Genomic DNA, 14,174 nt, shown 5'->3' on the forward strand with positions numbered 1-14,174 from the left:
AGCACAAAACAGCCACATAACTTGATTTTGTCTGAGAAGACTGGCCAGCTCAGCTATTCTACTGGCTAACACCTGGAGAAAAAATACTCTAAGGAAGCTCTTAGCATGATGTTTTTTGCTTTAAATATATTTCACGCAGCAGAATTTTTTAGTTCAAAACCAACCAGTTCAGTACAGCAAAGAAATTCCATAGTAATTTTTGTGGCAGTTGTTGAAGAGTCAATTCAAAAATTTATGTCAGGACTTCCTGAGTTTTGCTTCTCTCTTGATCGTGGGAAAAGGGCAGATACTAAAAAAGCAATTTCTGGGAGCTGTTGAGGGTTGTCCATGAGGCATTCAAACAGAAAGTTGAGCTGGCAGGGGTTTATTCTCTTCTTCATTGGGTCCTTCAGTATGGAAGACATCACCATCAGCTCCTCACAGTCTAGTCCAGAAGAGGGCACAGAGGGAGCTTGCTACCATCCCAATGGGCAGAAATGTGATCCTCAGACTAGCTGCACCATCAGTGTTACACAAGTCAGAGTAACAGCAGGAGACGGGGCGCGTCATGCCAATCCCGTCCACATCAGATGGGACACAGATGGAAGAGCACATCCTGGTGACAGTCGAGACTCCCGTGAAGGGATAAACTACAACAAAGCGAGAAAGAAGGATCAGTTAGGAACAGGAGGAATGGAGGAGAATTCTCCCTGTTCCTAGTGAAACATTAGCTACCTTTGCCACCAAAGTCTTAGCTCCAGTTCAAACACAACTGGACTAATTCCTACCAGGAACACAGGAAAAAGTTCCTGCTGAGTGGCTGCAAGATGAACAACACCTTGCATCATAGAATCCTAGAATCCTAGAATCCTAGAATCCTAGAATCATAGAATGGCTTGGATTGGAAGGGACCTTAAAGATCGTCTAGTTCCAACCCCCCTGCCACAGGTAGGCACACCTTCCCCTCAATCAGGTTGCTCAAAACCCCATCCAATCTGGCCTTGAACACTTCCAGGAATGGGGCATCCACAACTCCTCTGGGCAACCTCTTGCAGTGTTTCACAACTCTCAGAGTGAAGAATTTCTTCCTTAGATCTAATCTAAATCTCCCCTCTTTCAGTTAAAAGCCATTGCCCCTTGTCCTACCACTACACGTCCTTGTAAAAAGTCCCTCTCTAGCTTTCTTGTAGCCCCTTTAGGTACTGGAAGGCTGCAATAAGATCTCCCCGGAGCCTTCTCTTCTCCAGGCTGAACAACCCCAACTCTCTCAGTCTGTCTTCATAGAAGAAATACTCCAGCCTTCACATCATCTTTGTAGCCCTCCTCTGTATCCTCTGTGTCCTGTCTGTATCAGCTTTACCCTGCAGAAGGCCAATTAAGCACCTTTTCTGCCTCTGCTTTGACTCTAGTCACTATCTCCTGCCTCTCCTATATGCGCCCGAAGCCTTATCAGCAGCACCATGCAAAAGAGAGCGCTGCTATCTTTGCAGTGCATTTCTTTATTTGGACACCTTATGACCCCTAGAGTCACCAATCAGACTGACGATGCCTTCCTGAGAGCTTCAGAGAACTCAAAGTTTCTTCTATTTTTGCCTCCACATGACCAGAAGTTATTCCCACCTTGCTGAGCTTGGCTTATCTCTACTGCCCTCTCTACTCCACCCAGAGTGGGTGCAGCAGAGCATTGTTTAACACACACCCATTATGCAAGTCATGCAAATGGTCTGGAGATCCAGAACTCTTTAGCTCCATGTCTCAAGCTCAGGTCAATGTGTTTTTTCTAACCATGCTCAATGCTCAGCATTGACTACGAGCTTGTATTCATGAAGTTTGCACTCACATGAAGACTGCTTTCTGCAACAGCAGGACACTGCTCACTGCTCTGCAGGAGCTCTCTTCCAGGCTTACACATTGAAGAGAGAAAAGATACTGCTCCCTACACCAGCACTCTTCACTGTAGAAACACTGGTTCATGTTAAATATATGGATAAAGAGGTAATTGCCCTTACCATCCTCCCGGGAATACATAGTAGTCTTGCATATGGATTCATTCGTTGAGCAGTTGCGGATCGTCAGGCACTTATCGACAGCAGTAGGTTCTTGGCAAGTGTAACATTGCAAGGTTTGCACTGCAAGGAGGAAAAACATGAAGCTGGCCTTAGTGTGGACCATCGGATTCTGTCTGTGCCTCTCCAAGTACGTCAGAGTAGAGTGTCTTTCCAAAATACTCATACTAAGAACAGGAATGGAACAGAAAAAGGTATTTGTGCCAACAGGAATGAGAAATACAGTAGTCCGGTGGTCAAAGCACAGCCTCAGATTTGGTTCAGACCCCTCGTAACAAGTCAAGCAAGACAGAGCCACACACAGAGAAGACCCCATGATGCAGAGAAGTCTTATCGACACCAAGCTGATGAATGTTTGGGGCGCAAAGATGGTCCTTCTGCTCTTGCTTTGTTATTGGAGGTTTGGTAGGTTGTTGGAGGTTTTTTTTTGTAGATAGGTCTTAAGTAGTCCCCAAGAGAGTTTAAGGGTAATTTTATTTAATCTTTGGATCTGCACCCTGGAATATGCAGTAAATACAGGCTGAAAGTGCGGGCACATCACAATTCATGAAAATAGCGAGGAGGAGCTGCTTGGAACCACCTGCTTCTGCTTTATTACTGTGAGGGTAATTGGGTTGCCTAAGACAGGGCTGACTATTCTGTGCAGTGGCTGGATGCCAGCAGACAGACTTTGCAAGATGCAACATCTCAGTGCTTGACTTCTTTAAAGATCTTGCCCCAGGTGCCAGCAGCCAACTAAGACATGCAGAGACCCAAGAAAAGTCCAATACTTCAACTGTGTAATTAGCAAGACGTTTGTATTTCTATTATTATCACAATTAGTCAATAGGTCCTGCTTCATATGTTCCTGCTTCACAGCCAACTACATCCCCAAATTCATTTAATCTGTGTTATTCCCACAGGAGAGTAAACGCACTTGTAGCTGGTTTACTTCAACTCTGTTCTTTCTTTGCATCTGCTTTTGTCCTTTACATTAGCAGAGCCTCAGAAAATGATCACAGACTCACAGACTCACGAACTAACAGAATCACAGAACGATGGAGGTTGGAAGGGACCACTGGAGGTCATAGATTCATAGATTCATAGATTTCTAGGTTGGAAAAGACCTTAGAGATCATCCAGTCCAACCGTCCCTAATCCCCATTAAACCATATCCCTAAGTAGATCATCCACGCTATTCTTAAACACATCCAGGGATGGGGACTCGACCACTAGGTCATCTAGTCCAATCCCCCTGTTCACGCAGAACCACCTAGAGCCAGTTACCTAGGACTGTCTCCAGTTGGGTTTTTAATACCTACAAGGATGGAGACTCCGCAACCTCCCTGGGCAACCTGTGCCAGTACTCAGTCACGCTCACAGTAAAAAAGTGTTTCCTGATGTTCAGAGGGAACCTCCTGTGTTTCAGTTTGTACTCATTGCATCTTGTTCTGCCACTTGGCACCACTGAAAAGAACCTGGCTCCATCTTCTTTGCACCCTCCCTTCAGGTATTTATATACATTAACAAGATTCCGCTCTGAGTCTTCTCTTCTCCAGGCTGAACAGTCCCAGCTCTCCCAGGTTTTCCTCAGAGGAGAGATTCATAGATTCATAGATTTCTAGGTTGGAAAAGACCTTAGAGATCATCGAGTCCAACCATCCCTAATCCCCATTAAACCATATCCTCAAGTAGATCATCCACCCTATTCTTAAACACATCCAGGGATGGGGACTCAACCACCTCCCTGGGCAGCCTATTCCAGTGGCTGACAACCCTTTCAGAGAAGAAATACTTCCTAACATCCAACCTGAATCTCCCCTGACTAAGCTTATGCCCATTTCCTCTTGTTCTATCACCCGTCACTAATGTAAAGAGCCCTTCCCCTACCTCCCCACCATCTTTTCTCAAGTATTTATAGGCTGTAATCAGGTCTCCCATCAGCCTCCTCTTCTCCAGGCTAAACAGCCCCAACTCCCTCAGCCGCTCCTCATAAGTTTTATTTTCCAGCCCCATGACCAGTTTAGTTGCCCTTCTCTGGACCCGCTCCAGGAGCTCAATATCTCTCTTAAAGCGAGGGGCCCAAAACTGGACACAATATTCCAGGTGCGGCCTCACCAGTGCTGAGTACAGGGGCAGGATCACTTTTCTGTTCCTGCTGGTCACACTATTCTTGATACACGCCAGTATCCCATTGGCCTTTTTGGCCACCTGGGCACACTGCTGGCTCATATCAAGCCGGTAGTCAACCAAGACCTCCAGGTCCTTCTCCGCCAGGCAGCTCTCCAGCCACTCTTCCCCAAGCCTATAGCAATGCTTGGGGTTTTTATACCCCAAGTGAAGGACTCTGCACTTGGCCTTATTAAAGCTCATGCCATTGGCCTCAGCCCAACGATCCAGTCTGCTCAAATCCCTCTGAAGGGCCTCCCTACCCTCGAGCAGATCGACACAGCCTCCCAGCTTGGTGTCGTCCGCAAATTTACTGAGGGTACATTCAATCCCCTCATCCAGGTCATTGATAAAGATGTTAAACAGAACTGGACCCAGCACTGAGCCCAGTCTCTTCATTATCTTCGTGGCCTTTCATCAAACTCGTTCCAGACTCATGTCTCTTAAGTACTGGGGAGCCCAGAACTGGACACAGGACTCCAGGTGTAGCCTTATCAGTGTTGAGTATAGGGGAAGGACCACCCAGGATATCATTAGCCTCCTTTGCCACAAGGACACATTGCTGATTCATGTTCAACTTGGTGTCCACCAGGACCCCCAGATCCGTTTTGGGTGAGCTGCTTTCCAGATAGATGGCTGTCAGCATATATTGATGCATGGATTTCTTCTTCCTTAGGTGCAGAACTTTTCATTTTCCCTTGTCCAATGTCATGAGGTTCATCTCATCCCATTTCTCCAACGTGTTAAGGCCCCTCTGGATGACAGCACAACCCTGTGGTATATCAGCCACTCCTCTCAGTTTTATGTCATCTGCAAACTTGCTGAGGATGAGTTCTGTCCCACAATCCAGACCATTAATTATGATGTTAAACAGGACTGGACCTAGTATTGACCTCTGGGTTACACTTCAAGTTACCAACTTTCAAGTAGATTTTGTGTCACTGATCACCACCCACTGGGCCTGGCCGTTCAGTCAGTTTTCAGTCCACTTCACTGTCTGCTCATCCAGTCCATACCTCAAAAGCTTGTCTATGAGGATCTTATGGGAGACAGTGTCAAGGGCCTTCCTGAAGTCCAGGTAGACAATACCCACTGCTCTCCCCTTGTCTAGCAGACCAGTCACTTCATCATAGAAGTTTATCATGTTGGTCAAGCGTGACTTCCTCTTGGTGAAGGATCTGGGTACAAAGAATAGCCAGACTTGAATGTGAGTTGCAGCAGGGAGAATTTATTCTGGTGCTGTTCACTCTGTCAGCTCTTTCCAAAGACTGGGAGCTCTCAGGCAGGAAAATATCCCTGAGAGAAGGAACAATCTCCATCAAATCTACTGGGTCATGAGAACAAAGTAAGCACAACCCTTCCGCTGTGCTGAGATTCTGGTTTTATGAGAAGAATATGTAAGAAGTTATTTTAAAAAGATGACAGTGGCCACAATAACAGAATGCATGGGGACATGTACTGCTCTATACAGAGGCCAGAGAAACAGACTTTGGTACTGAAGTCTCCAAATTGAGTCCAAGGTAGCTCACCCTGCCTCATCACTTCACCAGTTCGTAGCTGCTCTTCATCACCTCCCTGTTGAGCTGCAGAGGCCCTTGCAAGCCTTCAGGTGCCAGTTGGCTTCTAGACATGCAGAATAAGCACAGCCCAAGTCTTTCAGTGCCTGAAGTCTTTTGAGATGAAGAGATTTCAGAGAGAGACACTGAAGACCCCAAATTGTAGTATTTCCAGAGCACTCCAAGCTAAACATATCAAGCAAAAATAGTGTCTGATATTTCCTATCACCAAGAAAGTAAATTTTGGACAAGTTTTTCAGGGCATTTTGCTCTCTGCAGGTCTTTTTTAAGGAACTCAGCACTTGATCTAGGTCCTCTCTTCCACCTCCTAGCAGACACCTGAATGAGTGTGCCTTATTAGACATAGCAATGTCTATATTGGTATTATTTTGGTACCATCACAGATCAGTAGCCACTCCTTGGTCTGGAAAGTAGTTCTCACCCCATCTGTGTGGAAACCCTGCTGAAATCCCCTTAAACTCCACTGGAAAAGAAAAACAATTCAGCTCATCTCAGCACGCCTAAAATGGGGTGTCATAACAGCAGGCTCAGGCAAGCAAGCCACCTTATAAAAATAGATAATGCAACTTCACCCTAACTAGTAAGCCAGAAGAAGCCTTTTTATAAACAGATACAGCAGTCATCTTGCTCTTAGTCAAAGCAAAATTTATTATTGTGCTTTGCCCATTGTGGACTGATGTTTTGTTGACATTAATTCTATGCCTGACAGCTGTCAAACGCATCTTTAGGGAGGAAGCTTCATCATTATTCTCAGGTTTCATGATACTCATCACTGGACAAGTCAAAGCCATAGCATTTGTGTTCCTCTTTAGAAAAAAAAAAACAAAAACAAACAACAACAAAAAAAAAACACAAACAAGCAAAAGATAAGCACAAAGGGACACCAAATGAAGAAAGCATTGTCCCCAACATGTGCAAACCCAGTATTTCCATTAACCTTACTCAGAATAATAATGGCTAAATATGTTAAATAGTAGTAATAGACATATCATCTTTCTTGAGCTGGAAAAAATTGTGGTTCGGGAAGTGTTTAACACAATAAAATAACCAAAAACTGGAATGAAACAACTTTACTTTTGCAAACGAGGCAGCTTTTCAGCAACAACAGTCAATTGGCATCTCACAGAGCTGGGAGGAAACACCATGACTCAGAGATTTAAAGATTCATGGTCTAAAAACCCTGTTTTAAGCAAGCTTTGGAACGTCTATCTGGCCTATTTGTGAAGGGTAGATATTTGTGAAAATAAAAAAGCTGTAGTGGTCCCTTTCTGTTTTAAGAGCCTATGAACTTACACCTAGACAAGCAGACATGCAATAGCTTAAAATGAGATTACACTCTGAAAAAGAAGAGGCATATTAGCAGTCTTATTTAAGAGAAGAGGTAAATATAAAATGCTAAAATATTTCAATGTAGTTATAGCACGTTCTTTTCAGAGTGTTGAAAGCAAAAGAAGAGATAAAAAAGCAGAAAATGTTATTTCTTAGAAGAGATTTTACTAGCTTCACTTGGATGTTGGCAGATCGTCCAACTCTGCTTTTCCAGGAAATGTCAAAATTACATAGATTTCACTCATGCCCAGAAGAAACCTTGGAGGAACTTGATATGTCGTGATTTTATCCCAGCTTTGCAAAGGAGGGGGCGTGCAGAGTAGATTTGCCAATGTTTACCTGCCAAATCAAAGTATCCATCTTGACTCTGCCCACCTGAACGGGACAGAGAAGTGGGGAAGGACAAGAAGGGAGAAACGTGGCAACACTGGGTCACAGCAGGGGCTTCTGCTCCCCAGATGTCAAATCTTGACCAAGTCTCATTAAACAGGATGGCAAAATTAGATTGGTAAGTCAGTCCTCGACCAAATTCGTACTCCACCCTATTGCTTTCCTGCTACATTTTACCTTTCAGATTCTTGTCTGTCCCTTAAGGAAATCCAACCATAGAGTCCCCTTCTCTCCAAGCCATCCTCAATTAATTAATGATGTTCCTCTCTGAACTGCTGTCTCTCCATTGACAAGTAGACATGAATCCCCAAAATGAACAGCGTATAATGATGAAAGGAAATATCTCCCGCTCTGGAGACCAGTGATGATTGATCTCTACTGTAGCAGCTGTGGTGAGCACATGAAGCTCCCATTGATTGTACCCTCAGTAAATTTGCGGACGACACCAAGCTGGGAGGCTGTGTCGATCTGCTCGAGGGTAGGGAGGCCCTTCAGAGGGATTTGAACAGACAGGATCGTTGGGCTGAGGCCAATGGCATGAGCTTTAATAAGGCCAAGTGCAGAGTCCTTCACTTGGGGTATAAAAACCCCAAGCATCGCTATAGGCTCGGGGAAGAGTGGCTGGAGAGCTGCCTGGCAGAGAAGGACCTGGGGGTGTTGGTTGACTACCGGCTTGATATGAGCCAGCAGTGTGCCCAGGTGGCCAAAAAGGCCAATGGGATACTGGCGTGTATCAAGAATAGCGTGACCAGCAGGAGCAGGGAAGTGATCCTGCCCCTGTACTCGGCACTGGTGAGGCCGCACCTGGAATATTGTGTCCAGTTTTGGGCCCCTCGCTTTGAGAGAGATATTGAGCTCCTGGAGCGAGTCCAAAGAAGGGCGACTAAACTGGTCAAGGGGCTGGAAAATAAAACTTATGAGGAGCGGCTGAGGGAGTTGGGGCTGTTTAGCCTGGAGAAGAGGAGGCTGAGGGGAGACCTGATTACAGCCTACAAATACTTGAGAAAAGATGGTGGGGAGGTAGGGGAAGGGCTCTTTACATTAGTGATGGGTGATAGAACAAGAGGAAATGGGTATAAGCTTAGTCAGGGGAGATTCAGGTTGGATGTTAGGAAGTATTTGTTCTCTGAAAGGGTTGTCAGCCACTGGAATAGGCTGCCCAGGGAGGTGGTTGAGTCCCCATCCCTGGATGTGTTTAAGAATAGGGTGGATGATCTACTTAGCGATATGGTTTAATGGGGATTAGGGATGGTTGGACTCGATGATCTCTAAGGTCTTTTCCAACCTAGAAATCTATGAATCTATGAATCTATGAATGATCCTGACACAGCAGAAGCACCCCAAGGCTTTCGACTACCAGCCACCAGAGCCAGGATACATGTCTTAGAGATAACAGGACTGTCAGTGCATTACACAAAAGAGAGGGCTACTGTTCCAGCTCCGCACCTGCTTCTCCAAACAGCAGCTGTGTTCTCCCAAAAAAATGTTCCAAAATCCCCTTCTTTATCCACCCACTTGTCCCTCCTCTGCAGAATTCACTCTGCAAACCCAAAGATGGTGGAAGGAAAACGTCCTTACATAAGAAAGAAAGAAATGCAAAGGAAAAACTCCTAACATAGTCCCAGCCAGGCATAGATAAAATCAGACCCTACACTGCCTGGATCTGGAAGAGTTGTGCAGATCATGTGAATATCCCAATTAACAATCACAGCTTCTGCACTGACCCTGTACAGGACTTACCTTGGCCATCCAGGCTAACACCAACTCTGAGATTGAGATCATCAATATAAAATAAGCTTTTGTGCAAGAAGTCATTCTGGTGGCAGCCTCGAGAGATGGGGAGTCTATGCTAGGATGTCCTTTCCACTATGCAGTCACCTTCCACCATTAGAGGTTATGGAATTACCACTCATGCGGGTCTGCCTGAGATGAAGGGATTCCCTACTTTCTAGGGAACGAAAACACCAGTATCGCAAACACTCTTCCATGCTTGGCTTCCATCAGCTTGGAGCTGATGATGGACACAAAGCAACTGAATCCCACTGATAGAAACAGAGGGGTAAGATTTGCATGACATCGCTGAACAACCTGGACTCATGGGGTTTGTTCCCTACCTCCACATCCCACATAGGTCACCTCCAATATCAGGCTACTGTTGTCTACCCATCTTCACTGTGTGCCTCAAGCTTACCCCCTCCAGTGAGGTGGAACGTAGCCTAGTAGGGACAGAAAGGAGGGAGGGAGGATAGTGGGGGTCACTCTCTGTGATAACAAATTCTCAAATCCTCCTGCAAATGGGAAAAGTCCCCAAAACACTTCACACTTGGTTGTTTTCCAAGGTGACCTGCTGAAATTGTCCTTGACTTCATGCAAACCATAGTTTATTAAGATAAACAAAGCTAGAAACATCAGCCCTGCAGTACCTGGGCCACCAGCTTTGTGTCCTGGCCCATCTTTCCCACTCCTAATGGCTGAAGTTTAATAAACCACACGTGCAACATGTAATTAGAGAGAGCCACTACACACACTGCATTAAACTGTCTAGCTGGCTTTGGGGGTTAAATATCAAAAGAGGAACAGAAAGTTTAAAAAAAAAAAAAAACTATGAAGATGAGAGTGAAATTGAGTGAGAACACATAAAAAGTGAGAGCTAGAATTTGCATTAAAGAAATGACGCAGTATAATCACACTTTATCTTCTAACAGTTCCTAAAGAGCCTGAACTAACAATTCCAATGAGACCATAATGGTCCTGAACATCTGACAGGCTGGAAGTATTCCAAAGACAGTTTTTTTTTTTTTTTCTGAAAATTGCTCGAAGTGGGAGGCATGGACTTCAGAGGGAACAGGATGCGCCCCATTCCATCATGCTGCATCTCCTGCAGGAGTTTGGATAAACCAAAGCAGGAACTTACCGAACTCCATGCAAGTGATGGTAACCAACAGAAGAGACAGGAACACCCTCATCTTGCATGAACCCTCGTTGCCTGGCCACTGGGCTGCCACCGCTCTTCACTGCTGGCTTTAATGGCACACCTCTTGGTGGCTTGCCATGTACTGATTCCGACCCAAGATCCGATTCTACTGGAAAAACGAGTCTGGTATTGAGCTATAAATGTATTGAATGAGCTACAAAGCAGGCCCCACCTCCTGCCGTACCGTCATCTCTTTTCATGTCCTTTGGAGAAGAAAATGAGGGTTTGAGTGGTGGACAATAGCTGAGGTTGTTTAAGCTGGGTTCTTTGTGTCTTGGCATGACGTATAAGATCCGGGGTATTAAATAATCCCAGTGTCTATGCCTTGCCTTGCAGCTTGTTGATATTTCTTCTTTTTTTTGTAGTGGTTAGAGATACCTCGGTGGCTTCCACGAATCCTGGGAAAAAAGCATCTGTAGCTATGAACAGAGAGGCATTAAATCCCATATAATCTTCTCCTCCGTATTTTTACCCTCAGCAGTTTATCAGCAGGAGGAGAAGTGGACAGCTGACATGATTCCTTACTCACTAGAAACATCATGGTTGGGGTTTCAGTACTTTGGTACCTCTCCTCAAGCTGTAAGCAGGGTCTCAGGGGGCTGCAGGTGGAAGCATGCTTTCTCCCCCTCTCCTCTGCCTGTCCTTTACAAGACAGAGGTGGTGGGAGCATTGGGAAGACAACAGGACCAGGCCATGAAAGTCTGGTCCAAGGGTGTGTCTTAGGCTCAATATGCTGAGCTGTTCAGGGAGGATGGTGAATGGAGAACCACAGGATCATAAAATTGTTTGAGTTGAAAGGGACCTTAAAGATCATCTAGTTCCAACCCCCCTGCCATGCTCAGGGACACCTTCCTCTAGATCAGGTTGCTCAAAGCCTCATCCAACCTGGCCTTGAACACTTCCAGGGATGGGATACCCACAACTTCTCTGGGCAACCTGTTCCAGTGCCTCACCACCCTCGAAGTGAGCCAACCTTCTCCAAGTGTGGCAGCAAGCCCACAATTTCTTTGCTTGTCAAACACCTTGGGTTTCCCATCCCCAAACCCTGCTGCCCTGGGCATCTGCCTGCTTTTCCTGTGCCTCAGACTAGTCCCAGACTAGTAAGTCCTCCTACAATTGTGTGACCAGCAAGTTTGATGGTGGAATTGCAAAAACTGATAAAGAAGAACATTTCTGTGGTTATACCAGGTGCCCCCCTCCCCCTACACACATTTAATAAGGAAAGAAAGAAGGGAAAGTTGAAACAAAGATATTCTTGGAGATATTCCCACCACCTTTGTTAACTATCCCACCATCGGAAGAACTTTATTCAGGCTTAGTATCACTCAAATTCTTGAAATGTTAGAAGTAAATAGTCTTCTGTTATTCCCAGATAAACAATCCAGTCCTCATCTCTCCAAACCAAAAGCTCCAGTGACAGTCTCATCATTTTAGCAAGCCCTGCCTCACTTAAAAATAACACCTCTGGGTGATCTGCACTCTCAGGAATTCAGATCCATTGTTTTCACATGGCCTCCATAATACAGTCATTATGTTGATTATGAACATTTAGCAGTTATTTCCAGCCCAAAATTATCTAAGGAAAGGTATTTCAATATATTCTTGGTTTGGCATTCCTCATGTTCAGCAGAGAAATTTATAATCCTATTAAGAAAGGGGAAATACACTGATTGTGTTTGCTTTGGTCTTCAGAAAAAAAAAAAACACCCAGATCAATTAAACATGGAAAGAGGTGTGGTTTCTGGTTTCTGGTATTAAGTGGCCTCAAACAATGTGCGCTAGATGATTGGTTTCACATGCACATCTGAAATGTGATCTTCATTATAAGTTTTTGGACGGAGGAATATATGCCAACACCCTGCTTAAATCCTGCGCCCTCTTTCCGTTTGGAGGGTTGTCTGGGGGGGAGGGGAGTGGCAACATACCGTACTTGTTTATAGTTTCAGTTGATATTATCTGAGTCTTTAAGCATCACCTGAAAAGTTTCTTCTTTTAAGCAAACCCTATGCAATCGCCTTGCAGTGTTGGCAAATCACCAAAGAAATAACAAGAACTAATAGGAACATCCAAACCGTGGTTCTGTTGGACTCCTTGTATTCTTTTGTGGGTGATCACAGCCTATTGTGTTGGGGGTTTTCCTTTAGCTACAGAGGAAAAAAAAAAAAGACACAAGCTGTATAAATCTGCCTCAACAACCCACAAAATGGGTTTCATAGAATCATAGAATCACAGAATGGTTTGGGTTGGAAGGGATCTCAAAGATCATCTAGTTCCAACCCCCCTGCCATCGCCAGGGAAACTCTCCACTACATCAGGTTGCTCAAAGCCTCATCCAACCCGGCCTTGAACACTTCCAGGCATGGGGCATCTACAACTTCTCTGGGCAACCTGTTCCAGTGCCTCACCACCCTCAATGTAAAAAATTTCTTCGTTAGATCTAATCTAAATCTCCCCTCTTTCAGTTTAAATCCGTTGCCCCTTGTTCTATCACTACACGCCCTTGCAAAAAGTCCCTCTCCAGCTTTTCCGTAGGCCCTCTTGAGTAAAAAGACATTTTCTAGTGTGTCTGTTCAAAGGCACACGAGTACATGAACTCACTGTATTTCAGGGGAGTTTTTTATCATAAATAAAAAGTTCAGAGTCAAATGTTTACTTCCAGATGGAGAAACCTGTGCCAAAACCCTTTCCTGTCCTACCTGGCCAGCTGAGACAGTCTCTGGGTGGAGGCATCTTCATCTGATGTGAGCAGTCCTGAAACAGTTGCATCCATGCTGGAAATAGTCTCCCAATCCTATAACTTCCCAATAAACTGGCTCTACCAGTCTACAGTGATCAGGCGGTCATATAATCATAGAATGGTTTGGGTTGGGAGGGACCTCAAAGATCATCCAGCTCCAACCCCCCTGCCGTGGGCAGGGAAACCCTCCACTACACCAGGTTGCCCAAAGCCCCATCCAAGCTGGCCTTGAACACTTCCAGGGATGGGGCATCTACAACTTCTCTGGGCAATCTGTTCCAGTGCTTCACCACCCACATCCCTCTGGGAAGTTCTAAGACATGCCCATCCACCTCCAGTGCAGAGTTTCAGGGACCGTGGGCTGTGATGTATGCTTAGGGAAGTGCAGGCACTGGTTTCAATTGAGAGTCTTCTTGACCTCAACATTTTAAACTTTCAATTTTCTTGATTCTAATCAGCTCTTCATATATCTCCCAGGGATCCCACAGCTTTCCAGAGCAGACAGATGTAGGAGCAAAAGCTATGATTGGATTCAAAGGTAGATGTGGAATGGTGCTGACATGACAGTGTCATACACTAGTGCTAATCTTTTGCTGCACACCAACAAGTAGGTTAAACTCAAAAACGCTCCTGTGAGGTGAGTAAATATTATTATCTCAAAATCTGACATAAAGAAGTTGAGATGCAGAGAGGTTAATTAAGCTCATAAAGCAAGGCAGTAGCAACTCCAGAAATAGAGCCAGCCTTATATTCCACATGGTTTAACCACTAGTTAACGCTACTTTTTTCATCAGTGCTCTTCTGCTATTTTTGTGCAACCTTGACAGGAGGTGTATGAGTTACCAGAAGCAACAGGAGTGAGAGCTGGCCTGAAAGCCACGTACTTAGAGCTTTATTTTAAGCTCTGACAACAATTTGCTAGCTTACCTTGAAAAATTAACTTCCGTTTCCCAATTGTAGATATTAAGTTAGAG

At 44.9% G+C, this 14,174-nt stretch overlaps 1 protein-coding gene across 1 annotated transcript; it reads right to left on the minus strand.

The window, feature by feature from the left end:
- Nucleotides 1–417: 417 nt before the first annotated feature.
- Nucleotides 418–10,455, minus strand: LOC104372751 (ly6/PLAUR domain-containing protein 2). The gene is made up of 3 exons (XM_086609596.1): nucleotides 10,404–10,455; nucleotides 1,989–2,108; nucleotides 418–629 (listed from the first exon to the last, which is right to left on the minus strand). The coding sequence occupies exons 1-3, from the start codon at nucleotides 10,453–10,455 to the stop codon at nucleotides 418–420; spliced, it is 384 nt and encodes a 127-aa protein (XP_086465722.1).
- Between the last annotated feature and the right edge of the window lie 3,719 nt (nucleotides 10,456–14,174).

The sequence above is a fragment of the Tauraco erythrolophus genome, chromosome 3, assembly GCF_009769465.1.
Source record: "Tauraco erythrolophus isolate bTauEry1 chromosome 3, bTauEry1.pri, whole genome shotgun sequence".
NCBI lineage: Eukaryota > Metazoa > Chordata > Aves > Musophagiformes > Musophagidae > Tauraco > Tauraco erythrolophus.